General features: G+C 38.4%; 1 protein-coding gene across 2 annotated transcripts in view; it reads right to left on the bottom strand.

The window, feature by feature from the left end:
• The window catches only part of RB195_008057 (uncharacterized protein), a gene marked incomplete at both ends in the record, with an annotated part of 53,808 nt that extends 28,729 nt beyond the window's left edge, over positions 1–25,079 (bottom strand). The window contains 3 exons of one of the 2 annotated variants that reach the window (XM_064182041.1): positions 22,389–22,468; positions 22,537–22,545; positions 25,003–25,079. In XM_064182041.1, coding sequence (XP_064038782.1) covers positions 22,389–22,468; positions 22,537–22,545; positions 25,003–25,079 — 166 coding nt within the window. Of the gene's footprint in view, positions 1–22,388; positions 22,469–22,536; positions 22,546–25,002 lie in introns of those variants that run through there. The other variant, XM_064182040.1, reaches the window with a different exon arrangement.
• Positions 25,080–26,355: the final 1,276 nt, after the last annotated feature.

Here is a 26,355-nt window from a genome sequence, read left to right as displayed (position 1 = left end):
GTAGATATAATTCAGATGTAGAAGGAAAGAAAGAGAACAGAATTGTGAAAAAAATTACATCATCGAAGAATAGAGAGATAAAGAAAAACGAGTAACTAAGAGTTATTTCCAGATGCTTAGAAATACTCTTGAGTATTGAGAGAAATCTTCGCTACACCATTCCATTCCCAAGGGAGAAAAAGAGAAAGATTCTCCACGGAGTTCGTGGATTATATGCAGTATGCATGAAAGAGCACGCTAAGGAAAAGTGAAAAATGCATTAAGTATGGAAGACGTTCGAATGATGTATATGCGGAAAGAAAAAAAAAACTAACGAACGAAACAGGGCACCGATTTGTTCAGCGAGCAACTCGTTTGAGCAAGCAACGAAGTGCAAGGGTTTTTTCTTAGAGGATCCGGCTCGAACAATAACGCGACCATCTCGAGCAGGAAACGGCTCGTTTGAACATTTGTGGCAACGAATCTCCCCCCGCCCGTATATGAGGACATTTCGAAACAGAATGGTGAGCCAATCATGTCCCTTTCCATTTCTTAATTTGAAGAAAAAGCAGAAAACCAGTTTTGTCGGCGTGAATTTTGCCGCAGAGTTTCAATTAATTACATGAAGATCATCTTTCACCTTTCTTCCCAACAGTGATGTTCTTAAAGACAAACGTTCCACAGTAGATAGGCAACTTGGTGAAACGATATCCAGAAAAAAAGAATCGTCGACTTCTTTGCAGAAAAAAGAACTCGTAAAATCTGCCAAAGTATGGGGATGTGAGTTAGGAAGTTGTATTTGTCTGCTTAGAGAAGCAGATTTTTTTTGAAAACTTGGAAATTTAGAGGCAGACAAAACAAATGAGAATGAAAATCTAACCAATTTCTATCTAGGAAACACGTCCGCAACTGTCGATGTCTTGCGGAAAATCATGAATTTATAGAGAATTAATGGAGAAGGTTTTTTTTGAGTGAGCAAAGTTCTGCTGAGAAAAATGCATTCTAAAATTACTGCCTAATAGAAATCTAAGGTCCTGAGAATCCTCGAAGAGAGCTCCGGTGGCGAAAGTCACTTCCGCCGGGTATATGGTGGAATAAACTTATAATTAGGGACAAATCTACAGTTTTGTGTGTGCGTGTGAAAATGCGGAGTGCCTTTTTTTTGCAATGCGGTCAGTTGAATGAGAATGAAACAACGACAAATATGTGCTTTTACGTCCCTAGATATTTTTGCTTTAGATATTTGAATAATTGATGTAATCATTAGAAGTATAAGTAGATGTAATCATCATCATCATCATCATCATTTGAGATTTAAAGAAGTCGGAAATTTTCTGAAACTCAAGACATCTGAACATCTAATTTCCTCAAAAAAAGAGATTTGTCAAAGGAGTGTAGAGCAATAGCCGTTTGAACGGTTAAAATAACGTTCGAAGCGAAACAGAGAGAAAACTTAGTTTCGAAGTTCTAGGCTTAGCAGAAACCAATCGCATTATGCAGTGATGACTTTCTTATGTAGGTAATAACATGGGGAACTAAGCTTTCCATCTAATCCTTCTCAGCTACTTGAAATGTCGGGAGAAAAGGTAGAAAAGTGCTTTCTGGATCACCTTCTACCATTTCCTAGAAATTAATTTTTCACAAATGGAAATTCTGAATTGGGAGAACTAAACGCTTTTTTTTGCGATGCGATGTTTTGAAAAATGTCCATTTCACGAGGTTGAGTGGATGACAACAAATTTTCAATGCATTTTGAGTGGGTAATTATTGAAACCTCAATAAAAGCGAAGAAGGTGATGAGAAAGCATGAAAAGTGAAAGCGCACCGAAAATTGAGTAGTTGGAGGCAAACAGCAGATGACGGTTAAACCCTAGCATTTACTCCTGAATGAAAACGAGTAAATCAAACTTCCATAGCAACTATAATAAAGGGAACTGAATGGTTTTACGCTATTCTCTTCAACGCCAAATAAATTGCGATTCATTTTAAGATTTTTTTTAACCACCATCGGCACTGCCAGTAGTTTCACTGGAAAAACTTTCTTCTTGTTGCGGGCGTCTGTAAGAATCATGGAAATCTATTTAGACACCGCACTAAAGATCGCCGGCGATCCGCGATATTGAATGAAGCCTCCAAAAGCGTCAGAAGAATTTATTCCTTTAGTTCCAGTGCTCTGCGTTATACCGAAATGTCTCAAAATGATTAACGGTAGATGTGTCAGCGAGGCGAATGGTGTACTCACATTCAATTGCATGTGCTTCGCAGTGCTTCTTTTTGGGCGGGCGAGCGTGGGGCCGTTAGTTGGATGCTCCTCCGTAACTGCGCCGTTGATGATTCGAAATCGCGCCGGAGTCAACCAAGCCTTCCATCCCTCCACGGTCGATAAACCGGTACCAGAGTTGTCTGAGAGTATAAAAGCACCGGCTAGTTCCAGGTCATTGTATGGAATAGACACGCGATCATAAACCTTAAACATCCTTGAATTGAAGTGAATGTGCTGGCGCAACTCGAGTGGATTGTTCTTTGTCGGATTGATCGTCAGATGCTTTATCCTTTGTTTGGTGCGTGGCGGTTGATATCACGGCCGATTTTTGATAGCACCACTTATCGCTGCAGTTCGCGATGGTCCTACCTCGATTTCAACAGCTAACTTTACAGCGCAGCTTGGAGCGCAGCCGTTTGAGTAACTGCAATGAGTCGTTAGGACCCGACTACAATACCGAGCGACTGTGGGTAGAACGCGGACCGCGCATGACGCATTCAGTTTGACTTCTCGTTGGCAAATTAGACAGCGTCCGTGATCCTCGATCGTTGAACTCTTGTACAATTAGATTTTTCCCCTTTATCTATGCGAAGTGGGATACACCAATTTCGATGGAACCTTCGATAACATTGACTGTAGCTTTTCCTATCCACGAACCACTCGCAATCCTGAAGCGTGGGTCAGGGCGAAAAGAGCGATATTAAAGGATGTGGTATTAAAGGAGTAGGTACGGACTTGAATGTTCTTGGTTTTCCTCACTACATACTCGACGTTCTCCTATGCTCCACAAGCCGGTCCTTTCCACCTACTCATTGTAGAGTTAGGTCCTTGCCGTTAGGAGATCGGAGTCAGCAGCGAAACAAAGATGGTGTAAATGACGACGATCATCATCATGCATTCCAGCACAGTCCTTTCCTACTCTCGCATTGTGCACTTGAGAGCGGAGCTGGGCATTTTAATTGGGATTATAACAAGTTCTTCAAACATCATGAGCGGCTGTTTATCTTTCTCTTATGTTCTCCCTCGTTATTTGTTATCGTTAGCTTTCGAAAAATTTTATTTCTTCACATTTAGTCTTCACTAATCGTCATCATTTCGTACTCATTCGTTTCTTTCGTGCTTATTGCCTCCGTGATATCATGCCTGAATCTGCTTAGCGCTCTCTTCGCAGCTCTTTCTGCATCAGGAAAAGTAAGAGGACTGTTGGTGCATCTTAAGTCAGTTCTCAAGCGAAAACTGATGCAACTGACACCACCGCTAAAGTTCTAGACATCCGAAGGCTCTCTTTTGCTGAATTTCACCGACAAAAATTTGAACCGAAGCAATAAATTGAGATGATACTCCTGGAATTGAGAGAATAGTTCTGTTGTTTTTAAAGATAGAGATTAAATAGTAAGTTCCAAATAAAGCTGAAATTGAAAAAAGGGGAAGAACATTGAAGATCAGATTCCAACACGTCAAAGTCTTTAAGCCGACACCTTGAGAGCTCAAAAAAAAACTTTCAAGCTAACGGAGAAGGGTTGCTAACAGGGACAAGTACTCAAAAAAGCGATGCAGATACGCAACTCCTACACTTTGGCAAGACAACTCAACTTCATCGAAATAAAAAAAAAGATCCAAAAACCATAGACAAGACTCCAGAAAGTTTGTCATGCTCAGTGGAGACTGCCTTTACCGACAACGTAACGCGTTCTCCCGTCACTTTTTACGGCGACTGTATTGAGAGAACATTCATGTGGATGCATGCATTTTTCACTTTTGCAAGAAGCGTCAGTTTATGACGTCGACTTATGAGTGGGAAAGAGTGTAGATGGCAACTGTGGGATTGTTACCTCCTCCAAATTAATGAGCTTTAGTAGCAAAAGCAGCTATGCCTGTAGCACCGTCCTGCTGCTACACTATTAGAATGATTTTCTATCGAATATCAAAAACACAATGCTTCTTCCGTTACTGGAGAAATTCCTCACGTCTTTCTGTCATTTCACGAAAATTAACTATCTGGAAGCTATTCAATATGTACATTCCGTCACTCTCACAAAAGCAGACTCCCGTACAAAGCTTTCTACGACCGAGAGGCAAATCGCATGATCGCCCCTACACACCTGCAACGAAGAGCGTGCAGAGGATTTCATATGTAAAAAACGTTGAAACGCTTAAGGCTCGAAGTTCGAGGATGTATATCCTGTGAGCTTTTTAATACTTACGACATTACTGTTGTTAGCAGTTATGAAAGATCTAATTACCACTCAGTAATGAAAATTTTTTAAACAAAAACAAATCAATTAGGAAGAGTAAAGGCTATGCATTCAGCGTGCCAAGATTCAAAGAGAGTCGAACATAAGCACTAATTAGGAAGATTTTAAAAATGAAGAATCTTATCAACAATTCATTTCTTCGAAAGTTCTAAATTCCCATCAATATATGAGAAGTATATTCCCGAACAGGTTCTTCAAGTGATACGTTTCTGACTGGCAAAGTTTACAGAATTTTGAAAGGTGAGTTGCCTAGTACGCGTAAAAGTGCAAACCTTCGCAATGAATTTATTCTCTTTTGAATGCGTCATTAGGCTCCACTTAATTTTTCTCCATTAGGACAAATATCGCTTCATCAGATAATAGTAGTCATGATACAAATTCTGTTCCTTTTCGAGATACAGATTCAGGTCATGGAAAAGGAAAGGTGGAAAAGGCTAGTGATATGTCAAAGGATTTCTTCAAAGACAGTAACTTCTTTAAATGACCGGTTCAAAAGAGAAAACGATCGACTTATTGGGCGAATGTTGACAGCATCAATCCATTCAGCAAATGTATTGATGGAATATTTTCAAAACCCAAAATCTTAGAGCAACGTAACCAAGTTAGAATGCGTTACTACGCAAGCGACTCAAGGAGCCGTATAATGATGTATCAGAAAGGACAGTCAGAAACGAAAAAAACGCAAAAAAAAACTGAGATAATGAAAAGAATCCACTTATCCTTCTCACTAACAAGAAATTAACTGGTTTCTTTTATGTAATTACTGATTTATAAAAAGAACAGTTCTTCGAACACTTAGCAAGGGTTTGTCCAGATTTACTATAATAGGAAGAAGCACCGTTGAAGAACACGAGAAAGAGAAACAATAATATCATTTGACCAACTAAACGCTTGGAAATTCGCTTCATCTGTGCTTCTCCATGTTTTAGGATCATTTTGAGCAGTTATGTTTAGTATCATATTTCATCACAAGAAGAAAGCTACTACGAGAAAGTTCTCCACGGGAATTTTCCGTTCCTCATTTATTGTGTCGGACACGAACATCCGTACAGGAACATCCTTACAAGAGGTGTGACCTGGGCATGCTCGATATTCCGACGGGACCCTCCTTACACGCATCTTACCATAGGATGTTCGCGTCTGACACAATAAATGAGGAACGCAAAATACCCGTGGAGAACGTTCTCGTAGTCACTTTCATCTCATAATGAAAAAAAAAATGCGGAACCAGTTTTGGTTCAACACTTCTTAGCTGTTATGATACTAAACATAATCGCTCAAAATGATCCTAAAACAAAAAACAAACGAAGCGAATTTTCAAGCGTTTAGTTGGCGAACGGATGTGTGTAAGGAGGGTCCCGCGGAATTTTGACCATGCCCCGGTCATGCCTTGTCAGAGCAATTAGCGGTGGCGCGTACCCTAAAGGGGTTCACTTTCGCTGGCACCTAAATAGCTGACTCTGCTTACCTACCATTCATCTTCATACGCTGCATCACCGGCTAGGATATAATTCGCTATCTACTAAATTGTTTTGGAGAATCAGACACATCCACTGCAATTTTGGGATGTGAGGTGAACTTGTAATCGTGCCAGAAGCAAGAAAAATCCTCACTTGAAATATGAGATAAGGATGTATCTAATAGCTTCAAATTACGTATATAAAATTTTCGTTAGAACAGAACATTCCAGCTTCAAAAAGTAACAGTAACGAGAATTATTGTTATCCTGTAATTCCCAAGCTTTTTGAGCCTTTTTTTTAGCCTAATTTACTTCTGTAGAGAGGGACATTCTGTGTCTCTGACTTCTTGGAACTTAAGGGAAGAAAAATAGTCCAAATTTGGTAGGACTTTTAGACTTTCTGGATGTAATATAAAAGCAAATTCACTCTCTTCTTCATTAGAACACCATGCAAAATCCCACTTACTTCTATCTCTATTGTTCTTTGACTCACATCACTCTGCATATTTCCTTGTAACTGCGTAGTTCTTTGCCTCTCTGTGGCTAGAAGAACACCTAAGACGGTTGTCTGCATCTTCATGAACGACTGGAGCGTGATCTCCTCGAGGAATGTTCCCGTATCCGCCGGCATATTCACTCGACACGTGTCGCGGAGGCATTCGCTGAGAATCCACCGGGACCTTCTTTACCGTTCCCCCTATAGTACCACTCCGGATTCTTATTTCGGAAGCATGAGTTCAAACAATAGCGTGAAACCTTGCCTTATCTCATATAGGCTAACGTTTTTCTTCAAGCTAGTCGTTAGATTCATTCTAAAAAAGGTCCTATAAAAATCAAATACGTCCCATCCTGAGAAAAAAATAATCTTATATCAGAGAAAGACCCCACAACCCGCTCCTATTGATGAAAATTGGTCTGGTTGAGCTTGCCAACCATCCGTATATGCTTTCTGAACATTGTATTCAAAGTGTTCGCAAAGATCAGCCCTAAGGACACTGGATGAAGCCCAACCTCCAGGAAAAACTTGATTCTGAATGACTTATGTTGAATTTACCACATCAATATGGGGCTTTCTGGTTGTAAAGGTTTGCCTGTTTCTCGGGAATACCCCCTGTCTTAACTTTTGTTGAATCTGAAGAATCCTTTTACAGCGTAGAAACAAATGTCATGCCGACAACATCAGAGTCACCCGTGGAATTCATGTAACTTCTTAATTCTAATACTTCGGATGGTGATTGTGAGGGATTCAACAGCCCCGACCCATTTAACTTTTACCGCAGAGTTTTGTCTCAAGCCTGTTCTAGTTGTGTCTCGTACCTAATTTTGCGTCCATAGATCAGGCTTATGATAGTGCTAGTCTAGTGTAGTGAAGGAGGGGAAACGGTATCATGGATAAATAAAAGTTGCAACGCAGTGAGTTCATGGCATTACAGTATGTAGGTAAATATTTGCAAATCTCCATCGTTTCAAACCTTCTGTGACTCAAAAGAATTAGTCGGCAAATCATTATCTCCACCGATAGGAAATACTCAAATTCGAAAAAAAATCCTAGCTGCCATCCGAGAAATTTGTTAGTGGGACAACAAATACAACACTAAGAAAACTACCGGTGCGTTCTTTTTTCAATCCTATTATTCGACATTAGTCGGTTGATTTTCTGGTGCAAAGACATCTTTTTTTGCTGGAGCTAGCTATTCGTCGGTCAAACATTTCCAGTGCTATGATCGATAGGTAAGTATTTAAGCTGCGGTTATTAGCTACCCAACCTTCTCAATCTACAGGAAGAGCTCTACAGAATTCATTCCAATTCATACTCCATATCAGTCTCCCGACCTCAGGCAGATCGGAACCTCAGGCAGTTTTGTCCGGCGCAACGAAACCAAGAGTTGTCGCCGAAGATTTCACGATCCCACTGGGCATTTGAGTTGGGCTTTGGCGGTGTGCTGGTGAACATTTTTTGCAATATTTGGGTCACCTCCGTAACCCATAACCTCATACCGGCAAATGGTGTCAAGTTTAGTATGACGCGTCATGGAATCCTTATATGTACTGTGATATGAGCAGGGTGTTATTAATTTTTGCGACGACCACAAATCAGATTACTTACATTCGTTACACCCTATATCACGCAGAAATAATGAAGATATAGTGAATGATGCACTACATCTTCATTCAGTTTGCAGTCGTCAAAAAATCAAAATCATGAGATCTAAAAATATACATGCATCCATTTTTTGGAACGGAAAAGACAAAACGGAAATTGTGCCAGTGGTTCTTTTCTTCTACTAGAGGGAGCGTTTTTACAAAATTTTTATCAGAAATATGTACGTTAGGAATTTTAGACAGTTATTAATAGAATGAAATGAAATCCTACATAAAATTGTGCCTCTATTCGAAATACAAGGAATCGTTGACCAAATCTAGTACAATTACGACAAACATCACGGGTTTTGTGAAAAAAATAAATAATTGCAGGATTCTGACGCAAATATGAGAAGATTTCTCAGTTGGCAAAAAAAAAAACCTACTTTATCCAAAATTTCAAGATTTGTGAGAATTCATCGATCCGGCGCTATGTGGAAAAACAACAAATCAAATTGGTAACAGAAAACGTTGGAAGAATTTTTCCGCAATCACACTCTATCAGAATTTATTATATGTGAGCTATGACACCAAACAAGGAAGTTATCTAGAAGTTTCTGACGACTTCATCTTTCCAAGAATCGCAAATGTACTCGGGAGGGATTCCGACTAGGCGTAACAACTCTTTCTTTAACTCCATCTTTCTTTTTTTCTTTTTTTTAGTCTCGCCAGAAATGTATCCACGTGGATAGCGAAGAGGGCATTGAAAAATAAAACTGTGAAATGATTCTTTAACATTTAGTAGATTCACAAAATGCCTGTAAAAACCTACTGCGAGAATTTTTGAAATGCGGGGTAAAATTCTTATATACAGGAGAAATTTTCCAGGAATACAATTACGTTTATATGAGAGTGTAATCTGGGAATACGTTGTAGAAGGATGCACATTTTTTACCTGCCAATCATAAGTATTGTCATGCATAATTCAAGAGTTTCAGATTTCGTTGAGAAGAGGAGAGGAGCTGAGACGAACGAAGGAAGAAGCAGAGCTACTTGGGATATCTGGAAAGGGATCGAAAAACTGCGATAAAATGGAAGGCTTAGAGAGAAAATTGCCATAAACATCGTTTCGTCAAACTTCTCCTCGGCCACAGAACATCCTCGACTCTGCCACTCGGCTCAAGGGGAAGCCCTCGAGAAGGGAAGCAGCTGTGATAAAATTACTTTCCGTCTGCCTTTTATTTCAGAAGAAATGAGTGGAGAGTGCATGTGCGAAAGTGCTGTCATCGAGGAACACTTGAGCATTCCGGAGAGACCTGCTTATAAATCCACAAAAACAGCTGGTTTGAAATAGTATCTACTATCGGGACATTCTCAACTCCGAATTCCGCAGTATGCCCTTATTTTTCGGTCGAGGAATACATTACACAGAGCCAATTGTAATTTACTACCACCTGCCAACCATTTAGGAAGAAATACGTCTGAAGAACTGGGAGCACACTATAAGATTGGATGTCTCAGCCGAATGATTTTATCGTTGTCTGATCCCGTCGCCCTAATCCTCGAGGCGTTTTGTCCTTGGATATAGCTCTACCCGACCTCCTCGATCTACAACTTGCACAGAATCCATAGATTCTTCACTGTTCCATGTCTTGCGAGACTTGACGTCTTCTCTGTCTTGCACATCGACACCGAACTCATCTATGTATGGCGACTCAACGCGATGAAGTTTGTTGTCAAAGTTGATGTCCACATAAATTGATCAATGCTAGGGGTTCTGGATCCGGAGCAACAGACGTCACAAAAGGATTTTCTAAAATCTCTGTTGTAGCAGAAAAACATGCTTGACGTGTTATCCGCTACGAAAACGACTGCGCCAGGTTTCTCCGATAGCAAATTCCGTACCGAATTTCTTTTAAAATGTTCTGTCTGGGGCAAAATACTTCTTTTTCCTTTCTTCATCCACCGTTGCTTATGTGAATAAATAAAGGAGTATACGCATCCATATTCTCTTTATATAGATTCTCCCAATGTGCTGGACGACGACACCTTTTTGCCGTATTTATATTATTTAACCTTTGTCATGCAACCGTGCAAGTTATTTATTCCGTAAATGACCAAAGTGTATATCCAAGTGCCCAACTGCAGTATTGATCGATCGATTAATTGATTGATTTGGTACAAGCAGGACCACCTTGAGCAGGCAGCAATTAGACTCCTCCAGTTTCATCTTGTTATCGAGTTAATTAGCATCGGTATGACAAAGTCGAGATCTCGGACTCCATTTGAAGCTCATACATGTCTATGACGACCATACATCTGGTATCAGTTGTCTCGATCTTGCCAAAAGATCGTAGCTCGTAAAACGTTGGAATCGTTTTGGATAATTTTTTGGATAAACCTCGCCAAATTTTTTAAAATAAACAGAAAAGATGTCACATCTTTGTGGCCAAAATACTTGTTCGCTCCTGACACAAAATCGTTCCTCAGACAGAGCACAAAAGTTTTTCTTAACTGTTAAACGAGGATTGCGAAGAAGCCAACTACGAAATCACTTTCGTGTTCGTTGAAAGTATTGAAAGTACTACATGATATATTCTCGCTAAGCCCACTTCCAACAAGCCTGTATAATGAGTTCGGTAAAGTTAAGGCGTTGGTAGTTCCAGTTCTACGTTCTTTTTTCTCTTAGTAGCTTTAGCATACATGCCATGGGTCCTCAAAAACCAACACTTAGGTATTACGGCCCCGATACACTCAGCTATTCACTTCTAGTGATGATCTGACGACTGATGAACTACCAAATGAGCTCTTAAATCCTTTTCAAATTAGAAGGCAATTTGTCACTTGTAAACGGTTTTCCTTCTGCTCTATGAATGGTTTTCCTTTGAAAAGTAAGATCTAATTACAAAAGTGTTAATTGGTCCTCCCCCAACTACAGCTTAGCCCCGTTAATGTAGTTCTAACGGTTTTCTATGGGTCTGATCAAGCTTCTTAGTCCACTTTCAAATTATAAAATTGTGCTGCTATGATATAGTCCGGAGGATAGATTCCATAAATTCTCGGCTCTTCAAGCTTTGAAGAAGGCCACAACGGTGATATGTGATCGAAATAAACAATGGCCAACAATCTTGGATTTGTGCTTCGCTTAATATGATAATTAAAAAAGAAACAACTGCTGAGTGTAGACTTCAAAAACATGGTGGACTTCAAAAGCATGAGCATATATTCCACGAAAACGGAGAAAGAACTGCGCCGAAGCTCCACGTAATAGAGGGATTTCTCTACACCTCAACAATGAGAACAATTAGGAAATAAAGAAGGATTCAACTAAAGATTGATGATACAAAGCAAAGAACTCCCTTCAAGACGCCACAGTGTTGTGCAAAAAGAAATGTTTCGTACTGGGCGACGTAATCGAATCTAATCGGGCGGACGTTTTCGGACTATTCTATTATATACGCTTTTTTGTATCCTGCATCCCCCTATCGTATTTATATGTGTAGAAATTGTGCCATGTCAAGTAAATTCCTCTATTATTAGGCCTCTGGGGAATGCAGCGTACAGCTTTTTCACGAGATTTATGCGCGATTCTATGTCAGTTCATTTGCTAATAGGAAATTTCCAGTAAAATGAACTGCACTTAGGTTTGCATGTGCGTTTCTTAGCCAAAATTTGAATAAGCACGGATAAAATTCTGCTAGAACCTCGACATTTTTCCCATTTCCCTCCATTCATCCTCCATTCTAGTGTTGCACAGAAAATTTCCACGAAACAAAGGATAGCAGGAGAATTCGAGCTCACCTTCGTTATATTTTGCACAAAGTAACAAAGTAGTAGTAATATAAATGGTAACAATCTCTTCCACCGAAAAAAAAAACTTGGGAAAAAACTGGAATTTCTCTTGTTTATCACTCTTATTTGATTTTGATTTAAAAAAAATACAAATTACATATGTATCTAAAAATTCTGTTAAACCATTCTGTACGCATTCACGTTGTATCGATGGATAGCGATGAATCGCATAAGAAAAAATATGCGAGAGTCGTTGCTTGGCACAAGCCAACGTCTCTAGTTTTGTAGGGATTAAAGTGCTACGGTGCGGGTACGGTAATGAGTTTGTTTTAAATCTTTTCGGATGTAATCTCATATTGCATTCAAGACTCCTGCAACCAATTAAATCAATTAGCCCATTTCATTGATTTTTGTGCGTCAATCGTGTAGGCGTTGAAAATTGGCGTGTTCTTAGTTACTCTCTTTTTCTGTCACTCTTTCTCTTTCTTTCTTTCTTTCTCTCTCCCTTACTACGAGTTATGAATCGAATGCAAATAAATTGGATTACTGCTGGAATTTTGCAACGATGCAGCTCTTTACACTTTGAGAGGGAAGGGAACTGCATTCGTGCAGTTTCATTACTTCAGTCTCATGAGTGTAAAGAGTCGCTTTGTTGGATAAAAGCTTCTAGCTATTCTTAGACCTCCTATTCCTACACTCTTGCTATGGATTCACTATTTTCACATTCTTGGAAACTATTGGATGATTGCATAAGTTCATGCCCGATTTTCCTAGATGGCATTGAAATATATTGTTCGGTTGAACTCCGTTTTTTGTTGCCTTTTTGCATGGTCTGAAAAGATTACAGTGTCATGTTTCACTTTATTGTCAGGCATCATTTAAATAAGTCAACTTCTGCATTAGGGAACTTTTTCGTGAAAACGTGCAATTGCGGCGCGTGATGCTATAGAAATTTCGGAAAGGGGTGTAGGGACTGCAAAAAACATTTCGGACGTTTACTTTGATCGGTGTCCTTCTTTCCACACAGTTAAAAAGGGGCTTGATAGTTTTCGAAACCTAAGGGAAAGAAACGTTTTTAAAAATTTCAATTTAAAAATTTCGGAAAAAATAAAACAAAATTTCAAAATTCATAGCCTTGAAAATTTACATGAGCGAACAATCGAGAATTTATTTTTGACTGATAAAACTTTTTTTAAATTTTACCTTTTAAAGTTTATTTCTAGATCGGGGACGACTATATCCCTGACTGGTGAAACTATTTTTTTTAAATTTTACCTGTTGAAGTTTATCTTTAGATCGGACACGAGCTCATGCAATCATCTAATATGTTTCTTTGGTTTCAAAAAATTTCAAGTGGAAATAACAGAGCATTGAAAATTTACACGAACGCTGTCTATAGCTATCAATTTAGAAAGTTCTTACTGGTATCGACAATCGACTCGACTCGCACCTTACAATGAAAAATCTGTCAAGACCACATTTCTACGACAAAATAGCGAAGAATCTCTAAGATCAGCAACCTAGGTAGGATGAAAATTGTACAATTTTGTCAACATCAGAAAAAAGCAAAGTTGTAGTTCTCCAGCGGCGGTAGCGACAGCGATGAATTTCGCTGAATGTAGTATCCAAGAGGATGCGATTTAAGATAATTGGAGTTTGTGTGTGTGGGCAATGCTGCAGCAGCCGCGGCGCTGCTTCAATGAAAAATTCTAACTTTAGGATAGCGAGAAAGGCTTATAGAAGAAGAAAAGCAGTGCTTAGAAGGAAAAACTACAGTCGAAGCGCTAATGCGTGAGAAAACTGGCGGATGACGTTCGCAGCATTGAATGCTTTTTTCATAACTCAGATTTTACACACACACTTAGCAAACTTCCCTGCTTACGTTCATACTTTTCCAAAATCTACCGTCGTCTACCAGGAAACTTTAGGAATCTAATAAAGCACTTTCGTTGATACCAGCGTTGATCGAGCGCACTGCACGTCGATAGATTTCCAGAAGCAGCAGATTTCCAGAAGTGGCTCGCGATCGCGCGCGCGGATGTTTGACGGCGACTCTATGATGGCTTTAACGGATTTTGCGTCCTGTCGGGAATTCCAAAGCAGTGCAAAATGATAAGCAAGAGGAAGACGACTAATTCGAACCGCAATTCAATTCCAAAAGAAAAAATCGCAATAGGAAACAAAGCAACAGATAGCGCTTATTGGATTGATCCTCAGCTTATAGTCGGATGAAAATGACATAAAGTTAGGTGCAGCTGCGAAAACATCAATTTCTCAGCAACTTTGTAGCAACTTTTCTTCTTCCAGTATTTTGTGCTTCTTCGCTTCTGTCAGCTACCGAATTTCACATTTCCCACTTGTTCCTTGGCTAATTTTCGACGTTACGTTTTCGAAGCAGAGAAAATCTCCAATATACTGCATTGTTATTGACGAAGAATTGTCGCCGCTTCGAACGTTGAAGGAGGGAGGTCGTATTGAAGAGGATCATGCGCCAATACCAATACCATGATCCTGGATGTGATCATTGCGAAATACATGGGTTGAGTGCTGCTAGATCGGGTCCCATCCTCGATTCTAACCGCTCCGATTCACCGCACCACTTCGAGCACCTCTTCTTACGCAGCTGCACCCAGCTTCACACCGTTTTGACTCGATTATACCAAACGCAGGAGCGCAAACAAAGAAAAAAGCATACAGTCATGAATGTACAAATTTGTGAAGGTCCAACTAAAACTGCCTCAAGTCCCTCGGGTTCGACTAATCTTTGGCGAGTTAGCAAAATTTTTGAAAAATTGTAAGAAATTGTAGGAAGTAAATTGCAGTAGTAATCGTGAAAAATCTTCTCTACGAGTTCAGAGACGATTTATCAGGAAGGTGCTAAGGGTGAAATCTAAAAATTAGTGAAAATAATAACTTGAGAGTTAACGAAGACTGTGTCGAAATCGATCCCTACACCCTAAATTTAAAATCGCTCATTAATGGGAATGAATATGAATGAAGGTCTGCAGAGCTGCAAATGCATTAGCCATTAAAATGTATCCATGATCTTGCAGCAGCTAAAACATAGACGTTCAACGTTCATTGCTAAAATGCACGGACCACAAGGAAACGTGTGCTGTGACCGACGAAGAACTGAGAAATTGGTTTTCATAGGTGTAATTTTGCTTCCTCTTACTTTCCGCTTAAATTTCCCATTCTATTAATACAAAATTCTGTGAACAATGAATACTGAGAAAGTGGGAAATGCTTCGCCGCAACTGCAAGGAATTGTGCTATTGGAAAAAGTGAAAATTTCTTCCGGCAATTTATTGGCTTCTCCTACAAAGACGGTTGAAAAAGAGTTCTGCGAATGGAAATTATTTTAGGAAGCGGTCCAGTCACTATGGACCTTGCTTTAGAGAATATATTTTAGATGTCTCATATTTTTTCTCCAAAATATTTTATAAAATGGGATTTTCTGCATTGTCATAATGTTTCTATCGAAAGAATTCGAAGTCTAAATAGGGATCTAAATAAGAAAATGTTTGTACAACTAAGAAAATTTCTTGCTACATACACAAATCTTCTTGTTGAATTTCCTTACAACTCAAACTTCTCTACAGCATTTATGAAACAATTTTCCTTATAAATTCACGTCCCTATCTAGCCCACGTTGAGCTTCGTACATTCGCTGTACGTCACGAAAATTATCCAAAAGAAAAGCGAGAATCACACTGGGACGTTTCCCTCAGCCGTCATTCAGTCCTCAATCAGCGCCACTACAGCACAGTTTTAGTGGATGTGGCGGAGAACAAAAATTATGAACAGCGAGGAAATTCAGAACTGGATGACCACCTTCTCAGTTCTTATGGGACATAGTCCCTTCTTTGTTTGGACAATGGTAGAAGTCGTTGATGAATATCAGGGCATGTCCTAGCTACCTATACGGACAACACGTGACAAAACGGATCACGCTTTTGTCAGTAAAAGGTTTTACTTCATGGATGTTGCTGTTATGCCAGAGATCCACACAGGATCGAACCACTGCCAGTCTTCCAGAGATTTTCCTTCTCACAAGGTGCAAATCAGCAAAATCCGCCACGCAAATTACCAAGATCACTGACTGAAACCTTTTTATTTCTCTAGCCAGCTTTTGGACGAGGAGACGTCCAAAAGTTTACCGATGAGCCTAACTTATTGGCTTGTAGAACGCTTTTACGAGTGAACGAGGAAAACAAAAAGTCTAAAGACCTTAAACAGACACTTTCTCCAGAAACTTTTGAGCTAAGTCAGCGTGGAGCCGCGCCACTCACACGCAATCGCAAACTAACGTCTGAGCTCGTGAGAATTTGGGAGGAAGCCATAGAGTTATATTAAAAAGAGATTTCGTAGAGAAAACAGCATCAGTGTTGGTTGAAGCTGCAGAATTGAGAAGCAGTACCAGCTATGCATGAAATCATCAACGACTTCTTCTCTGTTCTCTTAGACAGCAATGTTCACTTGTCTCCTCATCATCTGAGCGGAGAAAGACATGTCATCCAGGACATGTCTTCCTGCCGAATCTAAGGTTCTTTCAAGGAAATGGAAGACCAACAAGACTTAGCCACTGTATGAGGAGGAGAGTCCGTATAACATCTTTGACGTAGCTTGCGCTGCAGCTGTGCACAGGGTTTGTGCATGCGTACACTGGTTTAGAGCCCATCGACCTCCCATGAGAATGGAAGAATGCATCGCTTGAAATCTCTTGAGTCAGATCAGATGGAAGCGGTCACGAAAGCCTTCGACAACCAAAGAGCCCCTACTCGTTGCGTGAAGATACTTTGTTAGTTATATAGCAACATCACTAGTCGATGTCAAAGTTGAAGTGAAAAGATACGTTTGAAAGCGTGACACAGTTTCATCTAAAATATTCGGTGCCATTTTCGAGAACGCGGTGCGAAGATCGGAATGGGATAACATGGAGGTAAAGGCTGATGAAAGTTACACCATCTTAGTTCACATCAGAACTTCACCACTCTTCAACACTATTACCGAGGTGAAATATTAGTCCAACATGGTGACACAATCTCACCCTAAGCAGTCATTGCCCCACTGGAGAACGAAATGCAAGAAAACAAATAGGAAGCAAGTAAAAGAGCATCCCTGAAGGCAACGCACTCAATTTACGGGCGATTTTTTTCTCACATTCTCTCGATTTTTTTCTTCTTCAAGATGCGAATCTCGATGAGTTGCCAGCCGAATTAACAGCGCTCTATCTACCGATATCTTATTTTCCATCTCGTGTGTGTAGTTTTTATGCGAATTCTCGACATTTCTAAGATTATCCATTCAGATTCTTGGAGAACAATGAGAATTCACGAGAATAAAAGTAGAAATTGGCTGCAATACCAGGGATTATCAAATCATAGTATCTTCACTGTTCATTATCATTTTGTTCTTATTGAAGCAATTACATTGATGTTTTAGCGGCCTTTTCTGTTTCTTATTTACCTAGCATTATCTATCTGATTATCTGCTAATATTTCTTCACTACCTTTACTCTCTAGCGCCTCTTTTTTTTGAGATTTCTTACATTACACTTATTCTTCCATTGTTCTCTTCGCTTTCTTTCGCTCCATTGAATCAAGGCAATGCTTTTGAAGCAGTATAATAAGGCGAAGACAAGCCAAGAAAATATAGGTGAATGACAATTTCTAGCCAACTCTACGTTTTGAACAATTTGCGAACATGTGCCTATCTGATAAATACTACAATTTAAGCAAACACATCAAATATCCCTACGAAATAAGCAATATTTTAGGAGCCACAAAAAGAAAACAGAGGATTTAGGAGTGTTGACAGTTGAGAGCGCATAAAGAAAACCAAAAATCTAACTATTGTATTGTTTTCAAAAGAATGGAAAATATCATTTTTAACTATTTTGCTAGCTCACTGCAAGGTGCACTGAAAACAGCGAAGGTTGTCGGTGGTTTCTGGTTAACGATGTCGTTGTAAAACATCTCATTGTGTTTCTGATGGTAACACTTTGTAAGCTGAAAACTTCCATAAAAAACAGCTTGATTACGGTTTTTCGTTCTATTTCACTAATATTTTTACAAATTATTATTACCACTTTATTTATTTACTATTTACATTAACATTAATATTAACTCTTTGCAATCCGCTGTCGCCGTACGTGCAACATTGGAAAGATGTACTTTAAATAGGTGACACGCTCGTTTAGCTTATTTCAGCATTTCCAGATAAAAAATAAAATTCGTTCGTTGCTGCGGTTTTCTGCGCTACAAATTTACGTTTCCTATGTTCAAACAGACAAGAAAAGGGTGAGCGACGCGAGTTTTGCGACACTTGTCCTAGGAAGCACTGAATGCATATGGATGACTGCTTCCAAAAATATTACATCTTGAGGAATTTCAAAATATGAACATTTTATTTTGTTACTATTTTACAAACTAAAATTAGCTAGTAACGGCGTTTACAACAAATAAATAGCATTGAAATAACTGTATTTTCTACTTTATAAAATCACTATCACTTAGGACTAGGATAACATTTGTAAAAAGAAAAAATGCTGGAGTTGCTGGTGTTCCATGCTGCCTGATTAAACTAAAGTGCAAAAGGTTGATGTGTGCGTTGATGTTGATGTTGATGTGTTGATGTGTTCAAAAGAGAAATTTGCGAGTACTCCTCCAATCGACAGAAAACACAAATTTAGTTAATTAAGCACGAATTCTAGTGGATTCGCTGGGAAAATGAACTATTTACATGAAAAATGATTGTATTTTAAAAATTGCGCAGTTTATGAGGATACATCCAAGATTTTTTTTGTTTAAAGAATGTTTACTCAGATCTTTATCAGAAATAAAGCCTGAACAAAAAAAAAACGTAGCATCAATGACTAAATATTTTTATACACGTTCTTGAATCTCATGAAACAACAAAAAGGTAAGAACTACAGCAGATTTCTCTATGCGGTCCCTATCGACTCCATATAGAGTTAAAAGTTTTTTCTCCTTGTTTCATCAATCGATGGTTTTTTTTTAATTTTAGATGAATATGAAAATATATTTCTCCGTTTTAATCAGTTTTAATTCTTTATAATTCTTCAATTAATAATTACATAATTCGGAATAGAATTCTAAATCAGTCAAGAACTCTTAAAAACCAACAACAGATTTCTTGGAATAAGTTATTTCAGCACAAATGTGATTTGATCGAAGTTAAAAGTCAAATTGGGAAAATTAGTTAGTTTCGGAAAATTATTGAGAAAACTTTCCGAAAAAATGGTAGTCCATGAACTCCGATGAATGAATTGATTAGTGCCGAGAAATATAAAGTGACTAAAATGGCGGGTTGACTTTCTAGAAAAAAAAAACTTGTGCTCAAGGGAACCATCGTGGTATTTCTGAAGTTTGAAGAAGAGGAGTTAAAATAATCGCATGCTCCAAGCTAGTTCATTCATCATAGTCAATTCATCTTACTTTCCATAAATCATTTTCTTCCAAGAAACATGAGCCGACTTTTACCTATCTTCTAGTCAAGGTAATGCCTTGACCAAAGTCTCTGCCCCTATCGTAGCTGCACTTTCAGGTTCGTAACCTCATTTATACACGCGTATTTTAATAATAATATCTTATATTTAATATTTAACACATAATATTCAACATTTATTATTTAATTTAATAGTTCTTATTTACTTAATATTCAATATTTCATCATTTTTCAGATAATACTAGTATCTAATATTTGCCCAGTCATACTGTTTCTGAATTAATGTGCACTCGTCCCCTGTTGGCGAAAACCAACAAAAAGAATTTAAAACAAATGAATTAATAAATATGGAACGGAAAAAAACAATTTCTTTTTCTTTTTTTTGCTCAATTTTCGTTCCTCTTTCACTTTCTTTGTTTTGAACCGTTATTAATCTAGTTTGTACATCCTGCAACGAACTTAGGAGGTGATTGCCAACACTTTTCCATGCCACTTGGAAAAAACTGTACACTCAAATCTTCCGATGCGGTTCTGGAACGGCCACTTAAACCCTTCATTCCAAGCGTCCTACTCATATTTTATACTCGGTTTCGCTGGAATCTCGAATCGCTACAGAAGAATAAAATCTTCAGGAATTAACTTTTCAAGAAAAACTATAAATGCCATAAATAGCGTTCCAAAATTGATGCGTGACGCTGTTGCACGGAAGCATTTTCTCTTTTCTCTTGCTCTTCATCTGGACAGATTAACCTATGATTCTCGAATGTACTGGGTCTTTGCATTCTTTCCCCCATTTTTTATCCTAAAATTTTCATTCTAGTTTGTTTTGAAAAACTTCTGGAACTTCTGGATTGATCGGCAAAGAGTCAGAGGAACGACATTAATCACTACATTAAAGGCATCAACACACGAATCTGAGGTGATGCGGATTTCAGGTGGAGTATTCGTATACGCGATCGTAGATTATGGAGAGAGGGATGATGCCGTCCATTTCTTCCTAATTGCTGTAAAAAACGGCCTTGAAGACACAGCTCTGGGCGTTCCGGTGCGCTATTTTCTAAAGAGTTCGATTGGAGCGCGCCAGCCTTGTGCAGGCGCCGCATCTTTCGAGCCGTTTCTTTACGGCATTTAGGGAGAAATGGACGGAATCACCCTTCTCTCCATGATCTACGATCCCGTATACGAACACCCCTCTCGCCTTTAAGCAACTTCAAAAGATACCCGATGCAGTTCGCCAAAAAAAACCCAAAACCTCTTGAACTCGGATCTCTACGTGACAGCGCAAATTTCTGCACGGCAAAGATAGCGCGGCAATTTCTGGAGGGCCTGTGCTGGACGATGGGGAGCCTGTGCCTCCCCATCCCTATAGCCCGGACCTAACCTCATCCGACCATCACCTGTTCCAAGCCTTAAAGCAATAACTGCTTTAAAAAAATTCCAAAGACCACGATAACCTCGAAAGCGTACTGACGTACAATTTTTTTATCGTCGCATCCCCTCTCTCTCAAACAAGGACCTTAAGACTTTGCCAATTAGGTGGCTAGATGTTACTAATAATTATGTTAACCTCGTTGATCATATGGTTAAATTACGGTTACATCGTTGATTCTTGATTTCTATAAACAGAAGAGGAAAATTAAAATTTCTTTCAAAATTGAGGGAACATATGCAAATACTTGTAAGGGGAGAAAAACGGAATGATTAGCGTAAAACAGCCAAAATAGAAAAATCTGCAAATGAAGTCTGATGAAATCGATCTTCGAACAAACAGTGTAATATAAATATGTTAAAATTATTAAAATTATTCCCAAAATCGTCCATCTCCTAATGGGAACAATAAAGTCTTAGTAGATCACAGCTCAAACCTCTAAAAATTCTCGGGCGATACAAATAGATTCTCAATTATGAGGGAACGGTGCCATGGGAAAAAAACTCGTCTATCTCATGTTGCGAGTTGCTATATTTTATTTTGCAAATTTGAAATGATCACAATTTTCAGTTTAAAAGTGCGTGTCTATATTTTCTACAACCTTCTTTCATATTTCTAATAGCTTCTGACTACCTGTCTTCTCAAAAATTCACTTAGCCGTTGCGAAAAATACACGTCCGGCATCGTTGTAAAATATTTACATCATTCATGCTATTTTTACACTACTTATAGATTTGTAGATTTTTACATTTTATACTATTATGTATACCTTTGCACTATTTGTACATATTTTCACAATTTATACTGTTTAAAAGCCCATAACATATTGCACTGAACATCCATGTGAATGCGGTTAATGTATTCATGGAAAACACACGCTTTTTTTCTCTAATACTCGAATAGCCAAAAAATAAACTGAATAATAATGATAATTAAAAAAAGGAATAAAGCAATCATAGTGAATATCTAAAATCAACGGTAAGTTTCACATAAATTGGCATCAACAGGTTTCTATCATACACTTTAAAAAATACGTTAAGATAAACTGGTCGGGCCCCTTAGGCTCCCTCTAGGTGAACTCAGTAACAACATACCACTACTCGTCTGCAAACAGAAAATGAGAATATCCAGAAAAAAAAGGTTTCTATTCAAAGGGGGTGAGGGAAAGTCCAAATTTCACAAATAACGTCAAGGATCATCAAACTGTGTGAATATCGGGAAACATTTAAATTTCAAGTTAAATTCGAATGGCTCTTTTCAATTATGTTATTGCGAAGAGAAATCTTTAACTACTTAAGATTCTACTACTATTAGACCTCTTTGAGATTCTCGAAAAAAAACTTTATAGGCTTAAAAAAAAGATAGAGCGGTCATGCAAGTTCCATATTAAGATCTGACAGAACTTTCAAACTGTTCTGTTCCCTTTTTATGCTCTAATACTAAATGAAGTAAATCGAAGGCTCAAAACAGAAAGTTCGGAATACTTTTCATCCAGAGAACTAGAGAACAGAGTACAGGAAGTACTAATCGATTCCACAAATTGTTTCCGCGCGATTTTCAAGGTTTTTTCTAGCGTAAAAGTACAACATAGCGACCGTACGCAGCAAATTTTGTTAATTTTTTGGATCAAAAACTAAAACAAAATTTCGACCCACTAACCTTTGCCGTCCACAGCTCCGCCGTCGTCCATAACCAAAACGTGAAGATGGACGTGCGCAGTTTTTTGACAAGGAATTCTTCTGCAGAATCACATTGAATACATAATGTCTAGAAACGTACACTAGAGGTCGCGTATGTATGTGTTTACCTGGATACTCTGCAACGCAAATATGGTATTTAATCATGAAGTGAGAGTGGCCGGGCAGCGGCCAGCCAGCAATTCGTCAGCTTCTCGTTGAGCCGTAGCCGAAACGTCAATGCACCGCTTTCAGAGCACGTTCCAACCGCTTCATCATCACGGTGCTGGTCCTGGTTTCACCATATTCATCCGGGCGACAGCAAACTGACGGAGATGAAGAATCAACTTTGAGGATCTAATTCGCCGTAACGTATTCAAACACAAAAACGACCTCAACTAAAGTGAGCGACTCAAACGGCCAGAAGCATGCATGCAATAGTCGAATAAGCTTTTCGGGAAGTGTATGAACGAAAAACAGGAGAAAATATGAAATAAAATAAAGGTAATCAATAAAATAGTAGTTTATAGTAATGCACAAAAAGGTAGATAAATTGTAACGAAATGAATAATAAGTAAACAATAATAAAATATGTGAATTAATAGTACTAAAAATTCGATTAGGATACAAAAACAATCATCTGAAAATGTAAAGATTAAGTTAGTTACAGCTTCAATTTGGCAAGAAATCTTCATTCCCATCCCCATCCTTTTTAAGGGTCCTATGGAAAGCGACAGCCACTACTTCCTCTAGCTGTTATGCATTTGTAATAGAAATGCGCTCGAAAACTTTAAAATGTGCCAAGAAAAAACTTCAGGTATTATGTCAGACGTGTCAGAATAAAAACGAGACAAAACGATCCCCATGAAAGTTCGGAACGAAGTTGATCGATTGAACGACTGCTGTCAAAGAAACTCGTGATCTCCGATAGCGGCATAGAATTTGACAGTTTTCTTTTCAAATAATCTTCACGATCTTTGTAAAAAGTTGTACGAAGAAAACTTCAAAAATTCACCAGCAGTGTTGGAATAAATCCATGACGAAAGGGACAACCTAGACGAATAAAGCTATTTTTATGAAATGCATGCACAAAGGAGTGATTGACAGATCGTTTACAAAATCGTGATCTCTCATCATACCACTATGGATTTTCTCAGTTTTTCCACCAATATAATGGGAAGATCCACAATCTTCGTGAATAGTTCCAGTTTTATCCTATTCGGCCGTTGACTACAAGTTACGGTGCTATTCTACGCCATCTTCTGGTGGAACAATGCGTAAGAGTTCAGGAATGAATCTTCTCCTATTTTTTGTTCAGCCGCGATCATAGCGTTTTATTTGAAATCAGCTGTTTAGAACGTAGTAGATGAAGTAGGGTCGCATTTCAGACCAAAACCTCTTCCATTGCTTAGTAGGTCAAACTTAGAACAATCGAGGATCTTTTACAGTATGTGCTGTTAACACACACGTGCAATTTTCTGGAATTTTCTCCTCTTCTACGCAACCGAATCACAACTGCAATATGTGGAACGTGGTGGCACTTGAGATTTTCCATGGTTAAGTATATTTTAGCCATTTCCTAAATGTTCTACAGTGTTTCTCTTCCTGCTTTTTTTTCATGTTCATCACTTAATTTGGAATTTTCAACCCAGTTTTAAAAATAATGAATTACAAACTACGAATGAATGCACAGCTTCAATACTGTCTGGTTGTTCTTTTTTCGCTTGGTCGTAAATGATGTTCTAACATTTTCGCCAGTTTTAAAACGAATGCCAACCACAAAATTTTTGTCTGATTTCCACGCCTTCGCAAATCCTTCCCTGAGATTTGGTTAAAACAATGAAGTTAAAGATAAAGTTCTGCTGGTAAAAGTTCTGCTGGGGACCAAATTCATGTGTCTGTGACGGCTATTACCATGTATGTTAAGTATGTTCAATCCAAATACCACTCGCACAAAAGATATACGCATACTATCTGTTGATGTGTTAAGGTTCCGTTGTGACTACACGATTGATTGATGGTCCGAAAAAACCCTAGCGCCAACCTACCCTTTCATCCTTCTGGAGTCGTTAAATTGGTACCAGACTAGTCTGGGAGGATAAAAACACTAATTTGACAGATTGGCTAGTCCCTCGCAAGTCATTGCATAGGCCAGCTACACGTTCGTAAACCTTAAACGATCCTGAATAGAAGTGAACGAGACCCCAAGCGGATTGATTAACGCCTCACACTTTATCATCCACTCATCGTTTTCGTCTGTTTTGTCAAGAACTATCCACTATTCATAACATAGTACTTTTATCCTTAACCTGGAAACTCAATGTATGAATGATGATTCTTATGCACTGAGAACGGAAATTGTCGAAAATTTTTCGACTCCATAGGCGGTAGCTGGCGAGATTCGACACAAGGGAAAACTAGGACAAGTATAAATTTCAACAACACCAACAAAACCATCGTAAAGGAAAACACAGAGGAAAAGTGAAATTAACAATAAAAATTTTGAGTAATGAATACCGGAGTCGTACTGGTGAATCCGGTTTTCTTATTTACCGGAAGGCTGCCACATGAGATAAGTACGTTCTCGAAAGGCCTACTTCTCCAGAATTGCTGAGCTTCCTAAGTACTCAAGTACTTCCGTCTCAGCTTCCAAGACTATTGAAATTGACACCATTGCATTAAGTTATTTATTAAGGCCTAAAAAACCATCAACTACCGCATCAAAATTAGCAAAATTTTGCTTCGTTCACTTTGATAATCGACAAGTTGCAGATATTATGCCAAGAACACCTTTAAAAGATCATCAGTTTGCTTAAATTGTTTCCAGAAGCTTAAAAGTCTGCTTCTAATCTTAACTAAACCTAAATTCTCCTACGATGAACTGCACATTAACTGTTACTTTTACCCTACGGGAAATATTTCGATCTGCAGTGGCGAAAATGTGGTGACACTAAACGGAGGCAGTTCGGAAGCGATATGGAATTAAAGTTCCGCGTTAGAGAACCTAATAATAACAAAATTTTCAGAGGAAAGTGCAAAATGAGAAAAATGTCAAACGCAGTTTTCATATCTGGAAACCTCGACATACTTCCTGTAAATGTAGTGGATTATTATTCGACCCGAAATGTCATACATATGTATGTCAAAGGTTCCGGCCAAAGGACAAATGTGTCAAAAACAGTTTTTTTAACGTTTGTTTTCAGTCGAAATATTTCATTATTTATTTCGTAATTTGGCTCATTGTTTTCAATTAATTTAATTTTAACATATTTTAATTTTTTTCTTGTGTTCATTGTCAATAAAAACATAGCTGTTTCACTGCTAATTTAATTAATTGAATTTAAATCGAAATTAAGATAAAGTAGTCTCTTTATCCAAATCTAAATTAATTTTAATTTAATTCCGAATTAATGTGGTAAGGTTCACATGCAATGCACAATGATACTGAAGGTTAGCAAAAGAAGGCCATTAATTTTTATCCAGCTATTAAATTTAGCATACGATATGTAGCAGAGAGCGAACAAAATCACGTGAACGCAGTCCTGGAACAATATTAGAAAAACCAATCCGGCCAGCAGAGTCAGCCATAAAGTAACTGGACTTGAACGAATAGATACTAAAAGGTGCAGCCTCATTCTCAGAGAGTGTACTATCGGAAAATAACTCGAACATCTTTAAAGGGCAGCCTCTCCATGCAAATGTGAACGAAATTTCATCAACATACGCACTTTCGCCGACAAATTTTCGTGAAACAACGGCTTTACAGCCGGTGCACCTTGTAGAAGAACCAAAAAAAAAAACGGCAAAGTTATTCGGACATTGCGTTGATTAAGGCGATTTTTTTTCAACGACACTTTTTTTTATCACGGACAACTGAATTTTGGAAGAAACACGTTGAAAACTGCTAGAAAGAGGGTAGGAGAGTTAGAGAAGTAGAGAAAAGTATACTA

The sequence above is a fragment of the Necator americanus genome, chromosome I (assembly GCF_031761385.1).
Source record: "Necator americanus strain Aroian chromosome I, whole genome shotgun sequence".
In the NCBI taxonomy this organism is placed as follows: Eukaryota; Metazoa; Nematoda; class Chromadorea; order Rhabditida; family Ancylostomatidae; genus Necator; species Necator americanus.
Note: the sequence above shows the minus strand (reverse complement) of the source record. Positions and strands in the feature narration are given on the sequence as shown.